This window comes from Prionailurus bengalensis, chromosome E1 (assembly GCF_016509475.1).
Source record: "Prionailurus bengalensis isolate Pbe53 chromosome E1, Fcat_Pben_1.1_paternal_pri, whole genome shotgun sequence".
NCBI classification, from domain to species: domain Eukaryota; kingdom Metazoa; phylum Chordata; class Mammalia; order Carnivora; family Felidae; genus Prionailurus; species Prionailurus bengalensis.
The window spans coordinates 38,522,497-38,540,999 of record NC_057347.1 but is presented as its reverse complement, the minus strand read 5'-3'; the positions used below and the strand labels follow the sequence as shown (position 1 = coordinate 38,540,999).

Sequence of the window (18,503 nt, the reverse complement as noted above, 5' to 3'; positions counted from 1 at the left end):
TTTCAAGAATGCTTTAAATCCTTTGGGTCTGGTTGGTATACCATAAGTTAGAAATACAATTTGTTGTTTTCCTCTGCTGTGGCCTAACATGCTAACCTTAGGCAAAATTACAATCTGCGCAATTTTTAAAAAACGTCTCCAACCTTAGGTTTGTACTTGAAGCAAAGAACAGAATAATTGTTCACCCCTTCCTTCCTTCTTGCCTTCTTTCCTTCCTTTCTGCTGTTCATTTGGTAAGCAGTAACTAAGCTAAACTGTGTTCCTGGCACAGTGCTACATGTTAAGTTTGTGACAGACATTGACAATAAGCAGCCACTAGGTAAAGGGGAAAACAGGGACTAGTATAGCGGGAGCAGATTTGGAAGGAAAGTCAAAAAGAGAGAAATAAAGAGCTAGGTTGCAACTTGTTGAGTGTGGACCAAGTAGAAGAAATCTAAGAAGTAATTGGAAGTACCTGTTGGGCTGAGCAGGGAGAACTAGGCTAGAAATAGAGATGGGGTCATCCGCAACAGAAGGTTGGATTAAGAGAATATGTAAAGTGAAAAAACAAAAGGTTAAAGAAACAGGCCCCAGGAGACCACTGACACCTAGGAGACCAAGAAAAAGGAGTAGACTGAAGAAACAAGTGAGGTAGAATAGAATCAGGCAGGAATAGAGCTCAGGGAAGAGGTTTAAGAAGCAGGGACTGGGCGGGGGGCAGTGCCTGGGTGACTCAGTGAGTTAAGTATTTCTTGATTTCAGCTCAGGTCATGATCTCTCAGTTCATGAGTTTGAACCCCGCATAGCGTTCCATGCTGACAGTACAGAGCCTGCTTGGGATTCAATCTCTCTCCCTCTCTCTCTGCCCCTCCCCTACTGCCACATTCACTTTCTCTCAAAATAAATAAATAAACTTAAAAAAAAAAAAAAAAAAGCAGGGACTGGTCATACTATTCCAAAGGATGACATCCTGTTCCAAAGTGAGGGAATAGGGGAGACAAAAGGCTGACCACCATGAGCAAAGAAGTCAACTGGAGAACTGGTTATCTATCACTGTGGGGCTTGGGTGTTTTTCTAATGTATCGTGAGGAGAAATTCTGCTTACCACGTCTCAGCTTCAGAGTGTTGTAGACAAATTAGGGAGTGGTACAGCAAAATGGCTTATTCCTTCTTCCCTTCCTGGCCGCCTTCTTCATCATCTTGTTTAACTTTATTTATTTTGAGAGAGACAGAGAGAGTACAAACAGGGGAGGGGCAGAGAGAGAGGGAGAATCCCAAGCAGGCCTATGTGGTCCTTGCACAGAACCTGATGGGGAGCTCAAACTCATGAACCTGGAGATCATGACCTGAGGCAAAATCAAGAGATGGACGCTTAACCGACTGAGCCACCCAGGTGCCCCCCTTCCTCTTAAATTGGTTCAGGCTGCCCAAAGAGTTCATTCATCCATTCATTTATTCATTCAATACCTAGAGTAAGTGAGCCCTCTGAAAGCTTCTGGGGACACAAATATTATTAAATATTAAAACCTGACCCCTGCCTTGAAGATACTTTTAATCTATATGGGAAATAAACATGTAACACAACACATACTATGCATACCAGGAACTTCTGTAGTGAATGTGGAGGCATTTTCATTCCTTTCTTTACCTGTGGTCCTCAGTTTAGTGTTGTGTCAGTCAGGGTATTTTTAGCCAATTTAACTGTATTTGGACGATAATTTTTTAATTTTTCTAAGTATTCTATTTTAATATGCTTTAAATGTTTTAATTGCACTCAAAAAAGAGAGTGAATATTCTATACAAAGGAATTATAAATGAAAAGGAAGATTTTTCTTCTGTATTTATTAATGAAATGTCTACTAGGTAAACAACCTCTGATTGGGCAACATCTTAAACCTCAACCTCTTTATTTTTTAAATATATTTTTTAAACTTATTTATTTATGTTGAGAGAGAGAGAGTGAGAGAGAGAAAGCAAGCACATGAGAGGGGAAGAGGCAGAGAGTGAGGGAGAGAAAATCCCAAGCAGGCTCCCAAACTATGAGATCATGACCTGAGCTGAAATCAAAAGTTGGCTGCTCAACTGACTGAGCCACCCAAGTGCTCCAAACCTCAACCTTTTTAGATATATTTTCATTCTTTATTTTTCAGTGGATAGTAGTTACTTCTCAGAAATAGAAATATAAAATAATACATAGGTTAAATGATCAATAGAAAAGTTCATAGTTATAATAGAAATGAAAAAGCCACTATATTTGTATACTGCTTTATAGTTTAGAAGGAACTTTCACACACCATGTTCTTCAATCCTCACAACTGTAGATGAAGATATCTGAAGAGTAAATTTAGCCCACTGAGCAGCTGGAACCTCACCTACCACTGATATGTAGTATATTCCTGTTAAAAGTAATAAATCTCCTCTTGTTCTGATAGGGAAGCAAAGCATCACACTGAAATTATTAAACAAAATTAGTTTTATTATTATGACAATGAATGAGCTATTTGATAGTCAGATAATAAGACAAAGATTAACAGCATTAGTTAAGTGGAGAATGGTTCCTTTGCAACAGAAACCTTCTTCGTGTTTTCATGCTAAAGTTTTTGAATATGAAGCGACATGATTTAGCAATTACCAGTTTAGATTTTTTAAATGTTCATTAATTTATTTTTGAGAGAGAGAGAGAGAACGAGCAGGGGAGGGACAGAGAGAGAATTCCAAGTAGGCTTCACACTCAGCACAGAGCCTGACTCGGGGCTCGATCATGACCTGAGCTGAAATCAAGAGTCAGACGTTTAACTGACTGAGCCATCCAGGTGCCCCTACAGTTGAGATTTTTTTAAGGGCAGATTTAAGTCTGATAAGAATATGTTTTAATGAAAACTTTAACCAAACCAAAGATTAGCCAAACTGCTTATCTCTTATTTTGCTGCTATTAAGATGTAATATTTCATCTCTTTGCCATCTGGTTCACCTTTTCCAGTTTTTTCCTAATTTTAAAATAGGTGTTTTAAAAATTAATAGATGTCTATCATTTTAAATTTTAAAAGAAGAAAAAAAGGAGAACATAATAGATCCTATAAATCAATGACCAAAACTTTTGCTTTCATTGAAGCTTTATAATTTTACTGGTTAGCAAATACTAGAACTTAGTATTCTTTAGTTGGCAAAATAGCATTGGTTTTCCTCCCTCCTCACTTTACAAATAAAAATGTAAATTAGAAAATGAAAATGACCCATGATTTCAGTGTTCTTGTTTCTGATACAAAGAGACCATTGTAGGAAAGGAGTAGAGATATTAATTTTATAAGGAAAACTGTTTTAGTCTATCTATTTCTGTTGTATTGGATGGTAGCAACAAATTCTGTAGGCTAAATACCTACAATACATATATCTCCCGTTTTGCTCTTTAGTGCTTCAAGCTTCTAAATCCTATTAACAGCTGTCAAAACCTGGTAAACTATTTAGATGCTTTCACAATTTGTTTAATTGGATAGTTAGAAAATGGCATGCTAGAAAAGCCCACCCCCCCTTTCTTTTAGCCTGGCTGAACATCTGTAGCATTAGGGCCTCATTATCTCTGAATTGGCATAGCAAATCAGTGGCATCATTAAAATGCCACATTAAGATGATTAAGCTTCTTTGTTATCCAGTTGACTTTTGCATGTGCTGAGGATTTCATGGTTATGACCCCTAATCCTTGTAAAACACTTAAACAACATCACCCTTTTGTGTCTTCCCTGTTCAAGAGCCTCTATCTTGTTTTGCCCCTTCTCACAATATCTCTGGCAAACTTAAGGCTATTACTCCAAGCTTTGTCCTTCTTTGAGTTGGATTCTGAGATCCATAATCCAGAGTGGAAACTCAGAACCCCCTTTCTGCACTGGGAAATTCCTACTAACATGCTAAGACATCCAAGTTGCCTGTTCCATTTGCCATCTTTGATAGGTTCTTCTCTCCAACTGAGCATTTTATGTGCCTGTAAAAACAAACTGAGGCACAGTTGGCTGAGAGTGCTATTGCCCCTGAAGGATTTAGATGTTGGATCCTTTCCAAGACCCATTGTTTTTGCAGTGTCTCAGGTGAAACCAAAAATGTCTACTCTGGAGTGCAAGCCTTTCATGTGATAACCATCACCCCAGGAAATGAAACCATGTGCATCAGCCCCAGTGAGCCAAGCCTTTGTTCTCTTCAGCCTACAAAATTCTCTCTGGGGTGTGTGTGTGTGTGCGGTGTGTGTGTGTGTGTGTGTGTGTGTGTGTTAGTGTATGTCATCTTCCTAAGAGGCCTCCATAACATAGACAAAGATGGGAGCAATTGTACCCCAGAGTAGCTCCTTTAGGAAGAAGTTCAGTTTAATCTAATTTTCTATGGGTTAGATTCAATTTAGACATATTTTTCCCCCCTCTGGGAATGTTAAGCAATTACCTTTATCAGCAATTTGTGGTTTGGTATGTTCTCTTCTCCACAAGTTCACTTATAAAAAATTTACTCAGGAAGCCTTTAACATTTTTTACTATGAAATATATCATACACACAGAAAGGCAAATATAATTACATGTATAGTTGAAAGAATAACTACAAAACAATAATCCATGGACCCACCACCTGAATTAAGAAATAAAATATTGCTAGTGCCTGTGAAGATTCTTGATAGTATTTTATTTTTTTTTAATTTTTTTAAATGTTTATTTATTTTTGAGAGAGACAGAGACAGAATGCAAGTGGGTTAGGGGCAGAGAGAAGGAGACACAGAATCTGAAGCAGGCTCCAGGCCCTGAGCCGTCAGCACAGAGCCCGATGTGGGGCTCGAACCCACAGAGCTGTGAGATCATGACCTGAGCCAAATTCAGGCGCTCAACCGACTGAGCCACCCAGGCACCCCTTGATAGTATTTTAAGTGGCAATTTAAGTTGTGTGTCTAAGAAACCTGATACATATGATAGGAAGCTGGAATTTACAAAAGTAAGATATGAAATTATTCACATTACAAAAGGTTTATTCACTTTACAAAACCTTTCGGATATTGTTGGACAGTTCTTCACTATATTTAAGTATTTCTTGCCAGATCTTTAATATTTTCTACTTTTAGGGGCCCCTGAGTGGCTCAGTTGGTTAAGCATCCAACTTTGGCTCAGGTCATGATCTCGCAGTTCATAGATTCAGAACCCGCATCAGGTTCTGTGCTGACAGCTTAGAGCCTGGACCCTGCTTTGAATTCTGTGTCTCCCTCTCTCTCTGCCCCTCCTCTCTCTCTCTCTCTCTCTCTCTCTCTCTCTCTCTCTCTCTCTGTCTCTCTCTCTCAAAAATAAATAAACATTAAAAAAATTTTTTTTAAGATTTTCTGCTTTCACTAACAGTTCACATGTTGCCAGTTACTGACAACTGAAAATCATAGAAAAATGAAGAGAAACATCTCTGGATGTATAATTTAAATCAGTGGAACAATATTATTGGTTTTACATGCAACACTTTATGAACATATCACCTATATTAAGGTGAATCTGTACAGGCTTAGTGATATGCTAAATATAAGGGAGAGTGAGGTAGGTATATGAGAAAGCACAGAAACAAGAGAATTTTTTTCTACTTTAGAGTATCAAGGAAGACTGCATGGAAGAAATGGCATTTAAATAGCATCTGGAATTTTGAATCGAACGTTGATGTCAGAGAAGGGCATGTTAGGTATGGAAAAGACTAGAGAAGAGGCTTGGAAAACTGCAATTAGATTGCTGCTATACTTCTCAAACTTTAATGTGCATAGGAATCCTTGAGGATTTTGTTAAAATGCAAATTTTGATCCAGTAAGTCTGGGGTGAGACCTGAGAGTCTGCATTTCTAATAAGCTCCCTGGGGATGCTGGAACTGCTGATCCAAGGACTTCATTTTGAGTAGCAAGGCTCTAGTCTAGAAAAAGTGTTGATTCCAAGAGGACTAGTGAGAAATGAGATGATTGGGAAGGCTCAGGGCAGGTTCTGGATAGGCCCTTGATGGTCTTGCTAAGGAGTTTAGACTTTGTTCTAGAAGTAGAATGAAATCATAGAAAGTTTTTGAAAAAGATTTTTAGTGCTACAGGTTGATTAACCTGGAAATAAGATATAGTATAAAATAGAGGTCACATATACTGTGGGCCATTTAGGAGGCTAATGCAGTGGTATATTCGTGTACTAAGTATTTATTATGTATGTACTTTATGCAGAATACTGTGTCAAACTAGAGAGTGGCAGTTCTCAAACTCCATTGTATACAAGATCTACTACCCAAAGAGCTAGGGGCACCTGGGTGATTCAGTCCGTTAAGCGTTAGACTCAATTTCAGCTCAGGTCATGATCCCAGGGTTATGGGATCAAACCCTGCATCAGGCTCCAAGATGAGTGTGGAGCCTGCTTCAGATTCTCTCTTTCCCTCTGCCCCTCTCCCCATCTTGTGGGTGCTCTCTCTCTCTCTCTCTCTCTCTCTCTCTCAAATAATAATCATAATAATAATGATGATGATGATATTTACTGGGGCACCTGGGTGGCTCAGTCGGTTGGGCGTCAGACTTTTGATTTTGGCTTAGGTCATGATCTGACCTGTTCATGAGATGGAACCCCATGTTGGGCTGCACATGCACTCTCTCTCTCTCAAAATAAAAAATAAATTAACTTTTAAAAAAAGATTTACCTACGGAGCATATTTTTAATGCATATTTCCAGTCTCCACATCAAATTAGTAGACCCCCAAAATTTCTATGTTAAAACCACACAGTCTTGTATCAACAGATACAAGTTAAGCAGTGTCACAGGGGATACTGAGTTAAAAAAAAACAAACCTGTGTAACTTCTGACCTCAGATAGCTTACATGACCACATGGGAGATGAAGTAAATTTATAAATAATTCAGAGAAAGAAGGAACAGATTATTTTGCAGCTGGGAGTGGGGTGAGGATCAGTGTGTGTGTGTGTGTGTGTGTGTGTGTGTCAGGGGGGAGATGGCGTACTAGTTTTGGCTTTAAAGGATCTGTAGGATTTGGACCCACCCATGACAACATTAGGGAAAGATCTTGTATGTAAGCAGTGGAAATAATAAAAGCAAGAATACTTAGAAGTTGTTTAGTTTGGTTAAAGATATCTGAGTATTCAAAATCAACATTACAAAGACGGGGTGGAGCCAGATACTGAAAGCCCCTTTAAATTCTTTCTGAGTTTGGACTTTATTTTGTTGGCAGTATAGTATTGAAGAATTTTCACGTGGCCATGATATGACCAGAGCTATAGTTGAGGAAGAAGAGTGTGGTGGTAGTGTATAGGATGAACTGGAAAGAAGAGAGAAAGGAGGCAAGGAGAACAAAGTGGAGAGCATTAAGTGCCTGAGATTCAGGATACTAGGAATGCACAATAGTGGGGAGGAGAAACAGAACTAGAGAGAGGATACAAAAATAGAACCAAGGGATGATTAAATGTGGGATACAAACAAGAGGAAGGAAAGATGTCTGTAAGGAGTCTAGCCTAAGTAACTGGAAAGATACTTAGGAGGCCTTATAGATTAGAGGACTGAAAGGGGGGAGAAAGATTACACCCGGAGATATATATATTTGGGAGTTAATCACAGAAAATACTAGTTGAAGCCTGAATAGTAGATGAAATTGCCACAGGGGAGGGGATGTAGAGGGAAGAAAAAACAACATTATAGGCCATATTTATGAGGCAGAGGGAGGGAAAAGAGCTAGAAAAAAAACACAGCAGAAAGGTAAGGAAAGAAGTTACGGTTTCACTGAACAAATAGTATAGAAGAATGAATGGTGGTCAATAGTGTCAAGGGCTACAGAAAAGCTGGGGAGAATGGCACACAAAAGGCCAGTGGATTTAGGAATCAGGACATTATTGATGATCTTCAGGGGAGTAGATTCAGTGAATTACGGAAGCGGAAACCCAGTTAGAGGCAATTTTACATCAATTTTGAGAATATACAGGCAGAAAGCATAGCATACTTTGTAGTAAATTTGTCTAAAAAGGAGTATTGAAAGAGGATGAGAGGCTAAACTAAATTGCACTGCGAATGGAAAAGAGGAATTAGCATCCAGAGAGCCTGAGGACATAGAATCTATAGGTCTTGCAGACTGAATTGATGTGGAGACTGAAAGGAAAAGGATTCCATTTTTAAGACTTGGAAACTGGAAGAAGGAAGATGCCATTTGGAAATATAACAAAGTCATAAATTAGAAGCAAGCTTGGGTTCAAAGATGATTTTAAACATGATTGATTTTAGACAAGTTTGACTTTAGACATGATTTTAGTATTTTCAAAGGATACTAAGTAGCAGAATGCTCCCCTTTCTTCTGCAATAAATCTTCCTCCCAAGAGATGGAATGAATCTCTTCAGTAGAGCAGACAAGTGTCTGTGCCAGTCGTTTTGGTGGACTGTATTTGGAGGCTGGGTTCTAAACCCAATAATGTCTCAGAAATCCCATTCATATCTTAGATACTAATGTTTTCTAATGTTCAATTCTGTGTATCTTTACATGGTAAATCATGATGAATTGTTGATCCCAGTAACCATGCAGAGAGGCCATTCAGGTCTTTCATCTAAAAGTAGTAACTCTCCTGGGCTGCCCGGGTGGCTCAAAGTGGTTGAGCATCTGACTCTTGATTTTGGCTCAGGTTCATGAGACTGAGCCCTGTGTCGGGCTCTGCACTGACAGTGTGGAACCTGCTTGGGATTCTCTCTCTCATCCTGTCTCTCTGCCCCTACCCAGCTTGTTCTCTCTCTCTCAAAAGAAAGAAAGAAAGGAAAGGAAAGGAAAGGAAAGGAAAGGAAAGGAAAGGAAAGGAAAGGAAAGAAAAGAACGAGTTCCAAGGCAAACCAACAACTGTACCAGGAACTCTTGGTCCATTAAGTCCAACGGACTTCCCTAATACTCTGTCCATGAGTCGCTTATGCTTTCCCTTAGGGTTCTGGGTCTCAAATACCATCTTCCTTGTTCTACAGCTAAATCCTAAGGGACCAAAGGCAAGATTTTCTCTCGGGCCAGGTTGGTGTGGTATTGAGTTCTAGATCAAGCCCATTAAAGCCAAAGTCCTGAGGGAAGTAGCAACTCTCTTTTGTCCTGCCATTTTCAGAAAGACCCAACACATTTATCTTCCTAGTTTTTAATTGTCACTGACCATGGAATGGCTCAAGTTTGCTCATATTAACATTTTATAACCAAAATGAAAAGGATCTTTTTCTGCGGGCCCCTATCTGCTGTTTTTGGTTTTCAGTAGCTGAAGTTTTCCGTTGAGGTTCTTTTAAACGCCTACATGCAAACTGAAGAGCACTCAAGCTTTGGTGGGATATCACCCACAGCTGGAGTGATGGAGGAAGGGAGGAGGGTACAAGCCTCAGGTGCATCCTTCTCTTAAAAAAATTTTTTTTAAAAAAGCAAAACCACTTGAGCAAACCAATTCCATCTGAAAGCAGGCGAGACCTATCCAGAGAAAGAAGGGAATGAACCTCTTTCCATGTGGAAATGGATATGGATTCATGCCTGACCCAGATGTACAGAATGGACAAATTTGAAAAATGTTGGACTGATCCTATAGCCTTGCATCTCTTCTAACCAAAGAGTGAAAGGCTATGAACCATGAACTGTGGTGAGAAGCAGAGGAACAGTGTTGCAGCAATGGCTCCTCGGTTGGTGGTTAGGCCCTGTCTTGCTCTATTAAGCAAACACAGTTAATATAGATAAAAGGTAACCTTGATAGAAGTGAAAATTGAAACTCGAGTTGAAGGTAGCAAGCCAGGCACAGCTGCAGTTGTACTTCCTCCTGTGTGGCAACAGGAGCTCTGCACTCACTGGTGTTTTTTTGGAAGGGATGCAGTTTTTTTTAAAATATCTTTTCTTCAGAGTGTTTTGGTTTTTAATGTCTTCACCATTGATGAGAGAGTGGAATATGTTAGTAAGAAGCCACTTAGACTTTCTACATCTAGTGTGTGAGGTCAAATCCACGTTCAGCATTCTAATCACACCTCTGCTATTAAGTGGCTGTGTAACCTTGGACAAATCACTGAAAATATCTCTGGTGTCAGATTTCCTTATCTGAAGGACACAAGGGGGTTGGATTAGATGATCCCTAAATTCCCTTCCAGCCCTAAAATTCCATTGACTTATAATTCCTCATGAGGAAGCATAACTTCCAATTTCTAAGAACAAATGTTGGGAAAAGTAAGCAGTTTATCTTATATATGAAAAGTCCCTTGCAAATGTTTATTAAGATTAATATCAGGCAAATATTTAGGTGTTATCAGTGTCACTACATATATTTGCCTTCTTCACTTCTTATGCTCTTCAACTCAAGAGTGTGGCAACTCTTTTTAAGAGACTGCCTGGTTAGCAAGTTCTTTTGGGCCAGTCCCTCCTCTCCTCTCCAGTTCTATATAGTTCCAGGATCTTGAGTTTCATCCTCCCTAACATGGGTACGGGTGCCTTTCCCCTTGTTTAGGTTGAGCTCTATTTACCTGTGTCAATGAAAGTGACTCCTTAGAAGATTATGTTAAAGAATTACTTCTCCTTTTATCTTTCTCAACAGTATTTCACTAGTAGTGCCAGCTTCCTCTATATTCAATGTTGTTTCTTTATCAGTTCCAAGAGAAACAGAGAGATAAGACTCTTTTTAGCAGTGCATATACATGGAAGGGGAAGAGGCAAAGCATGGCTTAAAATCAGAAAAACCATAACAACTATTCAACTCTCACTCTTAGTGGCTTAAATTGAATGCATTTGAAGGACTGAAACAGTATTTTCTTTTTGAAACCAAAGAGCTCCATCACCTTACCTTTTAACTGCAGCCGCCAAAAAAGGTACTAAATCTGAGAACCTTTTTTCTCCCCCGGTACTGGAGAAGAGTTGCTCAAAATGTTTTTTTCATGGCCGCTTTGAGCAGTGACAGCTAAATGTATTCTGTCTCATTTTCTGGATGGTGCAAGTCATTGTCACGTGTGTGTGTGTGTGTGTGTGTGTTTCCCCCTGACTGTGGTTCTGAATTCAGATAATGAGTGATCATCCTAATGGTGCTTTCTTATTTTGTAGATGTACAATATTATGTTAACTTCATTTGGTATTTGATTGGGTCTCTCTCTTTGAGCTGCTTTGATAGCTCCAAATACAATCATTGTTCATTCCTTGCATTTTCCTGCCTGCAGATGATTCAATGAAAGTGAAAGATGAATACAGTGAAAGGGATGAGAATATTTTAAAGCCAGAGCCCATGGGAAATGCAGAAGAGCCTGAAATTCCATACAGCTTTTCGAGAGAATATAATGAATATGAAAACATTAAGTTGGAAAGACATGTTGTCTCGTATGATAGTAGCAGGCCAACCAGTGGCAAGATGAACTGCGATGTGTGTGGACTCTCCTGCATTAGCTTCAATGTCTTAATGGTTCATAAGCGGAGCCATACTGGTAAATAAGTTTCCTTCATCCATTCTTCTGAAAACTGTCCTAATGCAGCCATGTGAGAAATGAAATGGTGGAATTTGGGACTTTTGATTACTTTCATTGATTTTTGCTATAATACTGATGTACCTCCCCCTCTCTGCATTTTCATTTACCCAGTGATTTTCATTCCTGCTTTACTATGCATTTGGCAAACATTGCATATGCCATGAATAAAAACACTATAGTAAGCACAGTGTTCTAGGTCAGCCAAATATTTTTCTTCAGCTAATAAGTAGGAGTTGAATTTTGTGATATGCTTCTTAAGCATCTTTCAAACATTTTTGCATAACTTTTTTAAAAGCAGACCTCCTTATTATATCGGGTTCAAATTTGATAGATGAACGGATATAGTTTTTATTATCAGTTTAAAATTTTTATCTTCAGACAAATAAACAGCCAGTCTATAGAACTGCATACAAACACAACAGTCCCGTTGAGCCCAATAGATTCCATCTGACATTTGATATGAAATTTTAAAAAAGAGGTATTTATGGCCCTCAATACCTTATTAGAGTTTGAGTATGTGATTCTTTTTTTCAGATTGAGATTATATTCAAACAGAATGCTAAGTAATGTTACAAATTTACGTCTGGAAAACACTTCTAGAGCTATCTTTCTCCCCCTCCCCACCCCCCCCCCCCCCCCGATCCAAGACAAGATGATACCTAAAATAGCCTTACTAGATGAATGCTTTTTCTCTTCTACAGAGAAAATTCTAGAAGTAAGTTGTATGCTTGCCTTGAAATATAGTTCCCAGCTGATCCCAATATGATATGAACAGATATTGTCTAAAAGATGAGCTTTTGCCATAGGCGTCTAATCTGTGCATATGCTTTGCCACTTGCTGGGTGATCAGAAGTCTCCTTTTTGTCCTTTTTAAAGGTGAACGCCCATTCCAGTGTAATCAGTGTGGGGCATCTTTTACTCAGAAAGGTAACCTCCTCCGCCACATTAAACTGCACACAGGGGAAAAACCTTTTAAGTGTCACCTCTGCAACTACGCATGCCAGAGAAGAGACGCACTCACAGGTCACCTTAGGACACATTCTGGTAAGTGAGAGCAATGAGCATTCCATATCTAGTAAATTTGTGTTTCTTAGTGCCCATTGAGGAAACTAGAAAGAGTTAAGTATGGAGGTTTTAATCCGTCATTCCTGTTCTGAAGGGTTACAACAGCAGAGACCTCTAGGGCTAATTACACTTCCATTAAGGCATTAATTGCTCTCCGTCTGGCTCAATGGAGATGATCATCTCCTCACCATCCTTGTTCCCTTAGAGAACAACACAGTCAGACAGGAAGAGCCTGCCCTATAAAAATGCCTTTTAAAATTTTGTGAAAAATTATAGTCATTGGTATTTTCTTATAGTAAACTTTATTAAGAGATTATTTTCCTGAGAAACACATGCACACACTTTTCATTCAGAAGTCTGGACAAGCAAATGATGTACAGTTTGCAAACTGAGTGTAATTAATTGTCAGATGGTTTCTTTTGGCCATTCTGGGCTAAAAAAATTTTTAATTGGGATATAACTGACAATGTGACATTGTATTAGTTTTAGGTGTACATGGGGTAAATTTCTTAAACCTGACTTTTTTCTTGATCAGCCTATTTATTTTTAATCTCTAGAAGATGAGCAGAATTTAAAAAAAACAAATAACTATGTTCTATCTTAATGTTTTCACATTTTATTTTAACCAAGCAAGATAATAATTTTTTTTTTTCAACATTTAGAATTTCCCTCCTAGAAAAACTAAAACTGAGTTTATTTTCAAATTTGGGACCTCATGTTCTTGATGTTATCTGGCAAACTTTTAATTGGAAAAAAAAAAAAAAAAAGGTTTGTTTTTATGTCAATCCACGTACTGCTTTGACTAAAACCCAGCCCCAAACCCACAACTGGTCACAATTCAGAGACTAAGGATTAAACAAATCAGCCCCAGCGAAACCCACCATGAGAGGTATTAAGTGGCAAAAGAAAGGTTTCATTTACAGCTCATCATTGAAAGTAATGAATTAAAGATGAGTTTAATCCAAAAAATTAGAACAGTCTTGTCTATTGCTTTTTTCAAGTAAGATCCAAATACAGTGGTCATTTTTGAGATAGATTCTACAGGACCCCAATTTATGCAGAACACTTAAAACATTTTTAGCCCTAGCAAACCTGCGTTCATTTTAATTTGGGATTCCAGAGGGATTGTTTAGTGCTTTATGTCCCAAAGACTCTGTTTTAAACAGAGCAAGAAGATTAAAAAATAAAAGTCTCAGTTCCTAAAACTCTGACAAATTCTTAGGGTACACTTTATCCACAAATCAGAAAAACCAGCCCTGCACAGTTGAAATTATTACTTACATATTTTAAGCAATAAAGCACTTGGAGGAGTTGGGAGGACAAAGGTGGCTTGAATTGTTGAGGAAATTTTGCTTTATCTCAGAAATTAAGATAAAGTCATTTTTGTAATTCATTCTTATTTCTATTATTCAAAAATATCTTCAGTTAGCTCAGTTTTTATTGATTTAGCCCAGATTTCACTATAGCCACTTGGCAAGGATAAGCTAAATTTATCCAAATATGTCAATGCTCTGAAAAGGCCATCAACTGGCTGAATGGCTAACTCCCAGCATTCTTTACTTATAAGCCAGATGGATGTCACAAAATAAGGAATCTCTTTCTGTTTCATTTTTAAGCCACACAAACCTCCTTGAAGAATAAAAAGGCCCTATATATTTTCCTAAAGAAACAAGATTGGATCTGGAGCCAAAACACCATGCTCAGCGATAGTCATTATATCCAAATCCTTCCATTTGTGAAAGGAGGCTGTCCTTCCGAAGAAAACTCTAATGTGACCATAACCTGATTTTAGTTTATTAAATTTAAAAGTAGTATAGATGCAAAAATATCCAAATACCCTGGCTTCTCTCAGCAGTCTCATTCCTAAAGGATAGTTTGCATAGGACCCCAAGACATCATTTATTCTGTAACCGTGAGGGTCACTGAGTGCCCCTTGTGCTCTCCTTATAGTCGAGAAACCCTATAAATGTGAGTTTTGTGGAAGGAGCTACAAGCAGAGAAGTTCCCTTGAGGAGCACAAGGAGCGCTGCCGTACATTTCTTCAGAGCACGGACCTGGGTGAGACTGGTGAGTTCATGCAACACTCGTTCTATCTGCATGTAGTGAGCATCTGCTCTTCTAGGTGGTGGGATATAGTAGTAAGTAAAACAAACAAACAAACAAACATCTGCCCTCACAGTTTATATTTCAGTGGAGAAAGGCAGACCATAAGCAAAGGAAATAAGTAACTTATACAGTTTCTTAGAAGATAGTTAAGTATTATGAAGAAAAATGAAGCAAGGAGGTACCTAGGTGGCTCAGTAGACTAGGCATCCAACTCTTGACTTCAGCTCAGGTCATGGTCTCATGGTTCTTGGGAATGAGCTCCACAGCACGGAGCCTGCTTGGGATTCTCTCTCCCCCCGCCCCTCTCTCTGCCCCTCCTCTGCTCATACTCCCTCTCCCAAAATAAATAAATAAACTTTAAAAAATAAAAGATGGAAGAAAAGGAAAGGAAAGGAAAGGGAAAGAAGAAAAAAGAAAAGAAAAGAAGAAGAAAAATGGAGCAGCTACTGGGGGCAGAACCTGAGTCAGGGAGCTGACATTTTAACAGGCTTAAAGGGACAAAGAGAAAGCCCTGCAGATAAGGAGGAAATAGCAAGTGCAAAGGCCCTAGGGCTTGAGTTTGACAAAGTATAAATAGTCCTGTGTCTCTGGAGCAGAGTGGGTAATAGAACATGTGGCCAGAAAGGAAAGGGGAAACCAGATCTTATCAAGCCTTGTGGGCTACTATAAAGGCTGACTTTTACTCTGAATGAAATTGAAGATCTTCAAAACATTTTGAAATAAAAGGTGACACTTTTCTCATTAAAAAAAAAAATCACTTTACTTGCTATTGAGAATAGATTGTATTTGCAGCAAAATTGGGAATTGTTTGAGAGTCCAGTTAGGAAGCCATCGTAATAATTCAAGCAGGAGAAAATTGTGTCTTGGTAATGGTAGAGGTGGTGAGAAATGTTCTAATTCTATATATACTTTAAAGGTGGAGCCAACAGGATTTCCTAACAGATTGGTGTGGGATGTGATGAAGAATGCAGTTGCATGGGGCACCTGGGTGGCTCAGCTGGTTAAGTGTCCAACTTCAGCTCAGGTCATGGTTTCGCAGTTCATAGGTTCAAGCCCTGTGTCAGGCTCTGTGCTGACAGCTCAGAGCCTGGAGCCTGCCCTTACCCCACTCATGTTCTGCCTCTCTCTCTCTCTCTCAAAAATAAATAAACATTAAAAAAAAAAGAATGCAGTTGCCATTAACTGAAAAAGCAATTGAGAGTAGAGTGGGTTGAGGAGTGGCTAGGGCAGAGTCAGTTAAAATTACAAGGGTTTTCTTTGTCCAAGGCCCCAAAATCATATATTTGTCTACTCCTGTGATTTACTGTGATGCTTATCTTTGCCTTTGGGAGTTTCACATTTTATTTAGTGTTTTGAATTATATGCCTAGGAGAAATTGGTTGAAATACTAGATGCCTTTCCATATATCAATTATGGTTTTATTTCCTTTTCATTCTTCAGTTGAAATAGCATGAAACTTCTTTGTGTCACATCTCTGCAGTTGTCCTTTGTCCCATCCAGTTGACCATCATCCTGGTTCTGCAGCTTGGGTTGTCTGACATTTTCATTCGATTACTTGAACCGGTTGCATATTCAGAGTATCAAACCCTGAGGGGATTTGCTGTTTGACAGCAGTAGGTGCAGTTGAGTGGTTTGAAGGTTCTAAAGCAGAAAGATTACAAAAGTATGACAGAAATAATGGGAAATGGAGTGGAAATCATAAGTAGCTTAGCTGTACCTATTTTGAGTGAGAGGAAACTTTTGTTTTAGATAAAGCCTATTTTACAGTATTAGGAACTGGCCAACTGAATTCCGTTGGTTTGCACGCTTCTGCTTTTTATCCTGATGGCATCTTTGGTTTTATCAAGGAGTTGGATTTCCTCCTTATTTCTAAAGAGAAATGTTTGCAACAGACAGTACTCTTAACTGTGAGACATTCCCAAGTTATCAACATCAATTGTATTCCAAATAGAATTATTGTATTTAAAGCTAGAAGGTTAAAGAGAGCATCTAGTCCTACCATCTCATTTTAGACATGAGGATATTGAAACTCATCAAAAATTCAGTGACTTGCTTAAAAATCACTAGAACTTTTCATGTTCCCATGGTTAAATATATTTTTTATTTTCAAAAATTCATTGCAATATAATTCACTTACCATAAAAGTCACCTTTTAAAGTGTACAATTCAGGGGCGCCTGGGTGGCTCAGTCAGGTAAGCATCTGACTTCAGCTCAGGTCATGATCTCACAGCTTGTGAGTTCAAGCCCCATATCAGGCTCTGTACTGACAGCTCAGAGCCTGGAGCCTGCTTTGGATTCTGTCTCCGTCTCTCTGCCCCTCCCGCGCGCACGCACACACACACACACACACACACACACACACACACACTCACTCTCTCTTTCTCTTTCTCTTAAATATAAATAAACATTAAAAAATTAAAGTGTGCAATTCAGTAGTTTTTAACATATTCACAAAGTTATACAACCATCACCACTAATTCCATAACATTTTCATCACTCTCAAAAGAAACCTTGTACCTATTAACAGTCATTCCCTCTTCCCCCTCTCTTTAGCCCCTGGCACCCACTGATCTACTTTCTGTCTTTATGGGTTTCCTATTCTGAATATTTCACATAATTAGAATCATATAATACATGGCCTTTTATGTCTAGCTTCTTTCACTTAGCATAATGTTTTCAGGGCTCATCCATGTTTAGCATGTATCAGCACTTCGTTCCTTTTTTATGGCCAAATAATATTCCGTTATATGGATTTTTACTGCATTTAAAATACAAATCTATTTATCAGTTAATAGACATTTGTGTTTTTTTTCCACTTTGGGAAAATATGGCTTGATTAGCTATTTTTTAAGGTTATACATTATCTGGCTAGTGAAAGAAATATGGTAACACACATATGAGTAGACACACACATATGCATGTATGTATCTTGATTCTCTTGGAAGTAGGGGAAAAGTCAGTACACTATCCCCTATGAGTAGCAAGTTCAAAATTATGGATTTTAAAGTAAGGTTACCATCTTATTTCCCATATCCACAATCATTTTTAGGAATTTCAAATTAGGAAAGTATCAAAGAAATATTTTAGCTGTCTTCAGTGGCTTAAGGTGATTCAGGAAATGCTGAAATACAGAAGTTGAGTTAATTTGCATTTCATAGGGTGGTTTGATGGATGCATGCAACATACTTTAAGTTTCAGTAAAAATAAACAAATAAATAAAGGGTTAACTGAGTCAGCAAGTTTTAATTTTTGTTGTTGTTGTTTATTTTTTTTTTTAACGTTTATTTATTTTTGGGACAGAGAGAGACAGAGCATGAACAGGGGAGGGGCAGAGAGAGAGGGAGACACAGAATCGGAAACAGGCTCCAGGCTCTGAGCCATCAGCCCAGAGCCTGACGCGGGGCTCGAACTCATAGGCCGCGAGATTGTGACCTGGCTGAAGTCGGAGGCTTAACCGACTGCGCCACCCAGGCGCCCCTGTTGTTGTTGTTTAAAACAAGTATGTTGTAATGGTGGTTTCATGTTACAAAATGTTTAAAGTCAGTTTAATCAAGTATAATAAATACTGCATGTCAGTCAATATATTATTCTCTTTTATATTTCAAATAGTTCCCATGATTTTTCCTGAATTCCAAAATGTAAACATTAAAAAAATTTTATTTTTTTAAGTTTATTTATTTTTTTTTTTAGTAATCTCTACACCCAACATGGGCCTCAAATCCATGACCCTAAGAACAAGGGTCATGGGCTCTTCTGAGTGAGCCAGCCAGGTGCCCCCAAAAACATAAAGAATGTTTATCCATACAAACCAATCTTTTTTTTTGGCGGGGGGTGTTGAGAGAGAGAGTACAAGGGGGGAAGGGACAGACAGAGAGAGAGAATCTTTAAAAAA

The 18,503-nt window shown here is 38.5% G+C and overlaps 1 protein-coding gene across 2 annotated transcripts in view; it reads left to right on the top strand.

The window, feature by feature from the left end:
* IKZF3 (IKAROS family zinc finger 3) overlaps positions 1 to 18,503 on the top strand; it is an 89,597-nt gene that overhangs the window by 50,849 nt on the left and 20,245 nt on the right. For both annotated transcript variants that reach the window (XM_043584319.1, XM_043584318.1), the window contains exons 4-6: positions 11,137 to 11,397; positions 12,316 to 12,483; positions 14,455 to 14,571. In XM_043584319.1, the coding sequence (XP_043440254.1) occupies positions 11,137 to 11,397; positions 12,316 to 12,483; positions 14,455 to 14,571 (546 nt within the window). The remainder of the gene's footprint in view (positions 1 to 11,136; positions 11,398 to 12,315; positions 12,484 to 14,454; positions 14,572 to 18,503) is intronic.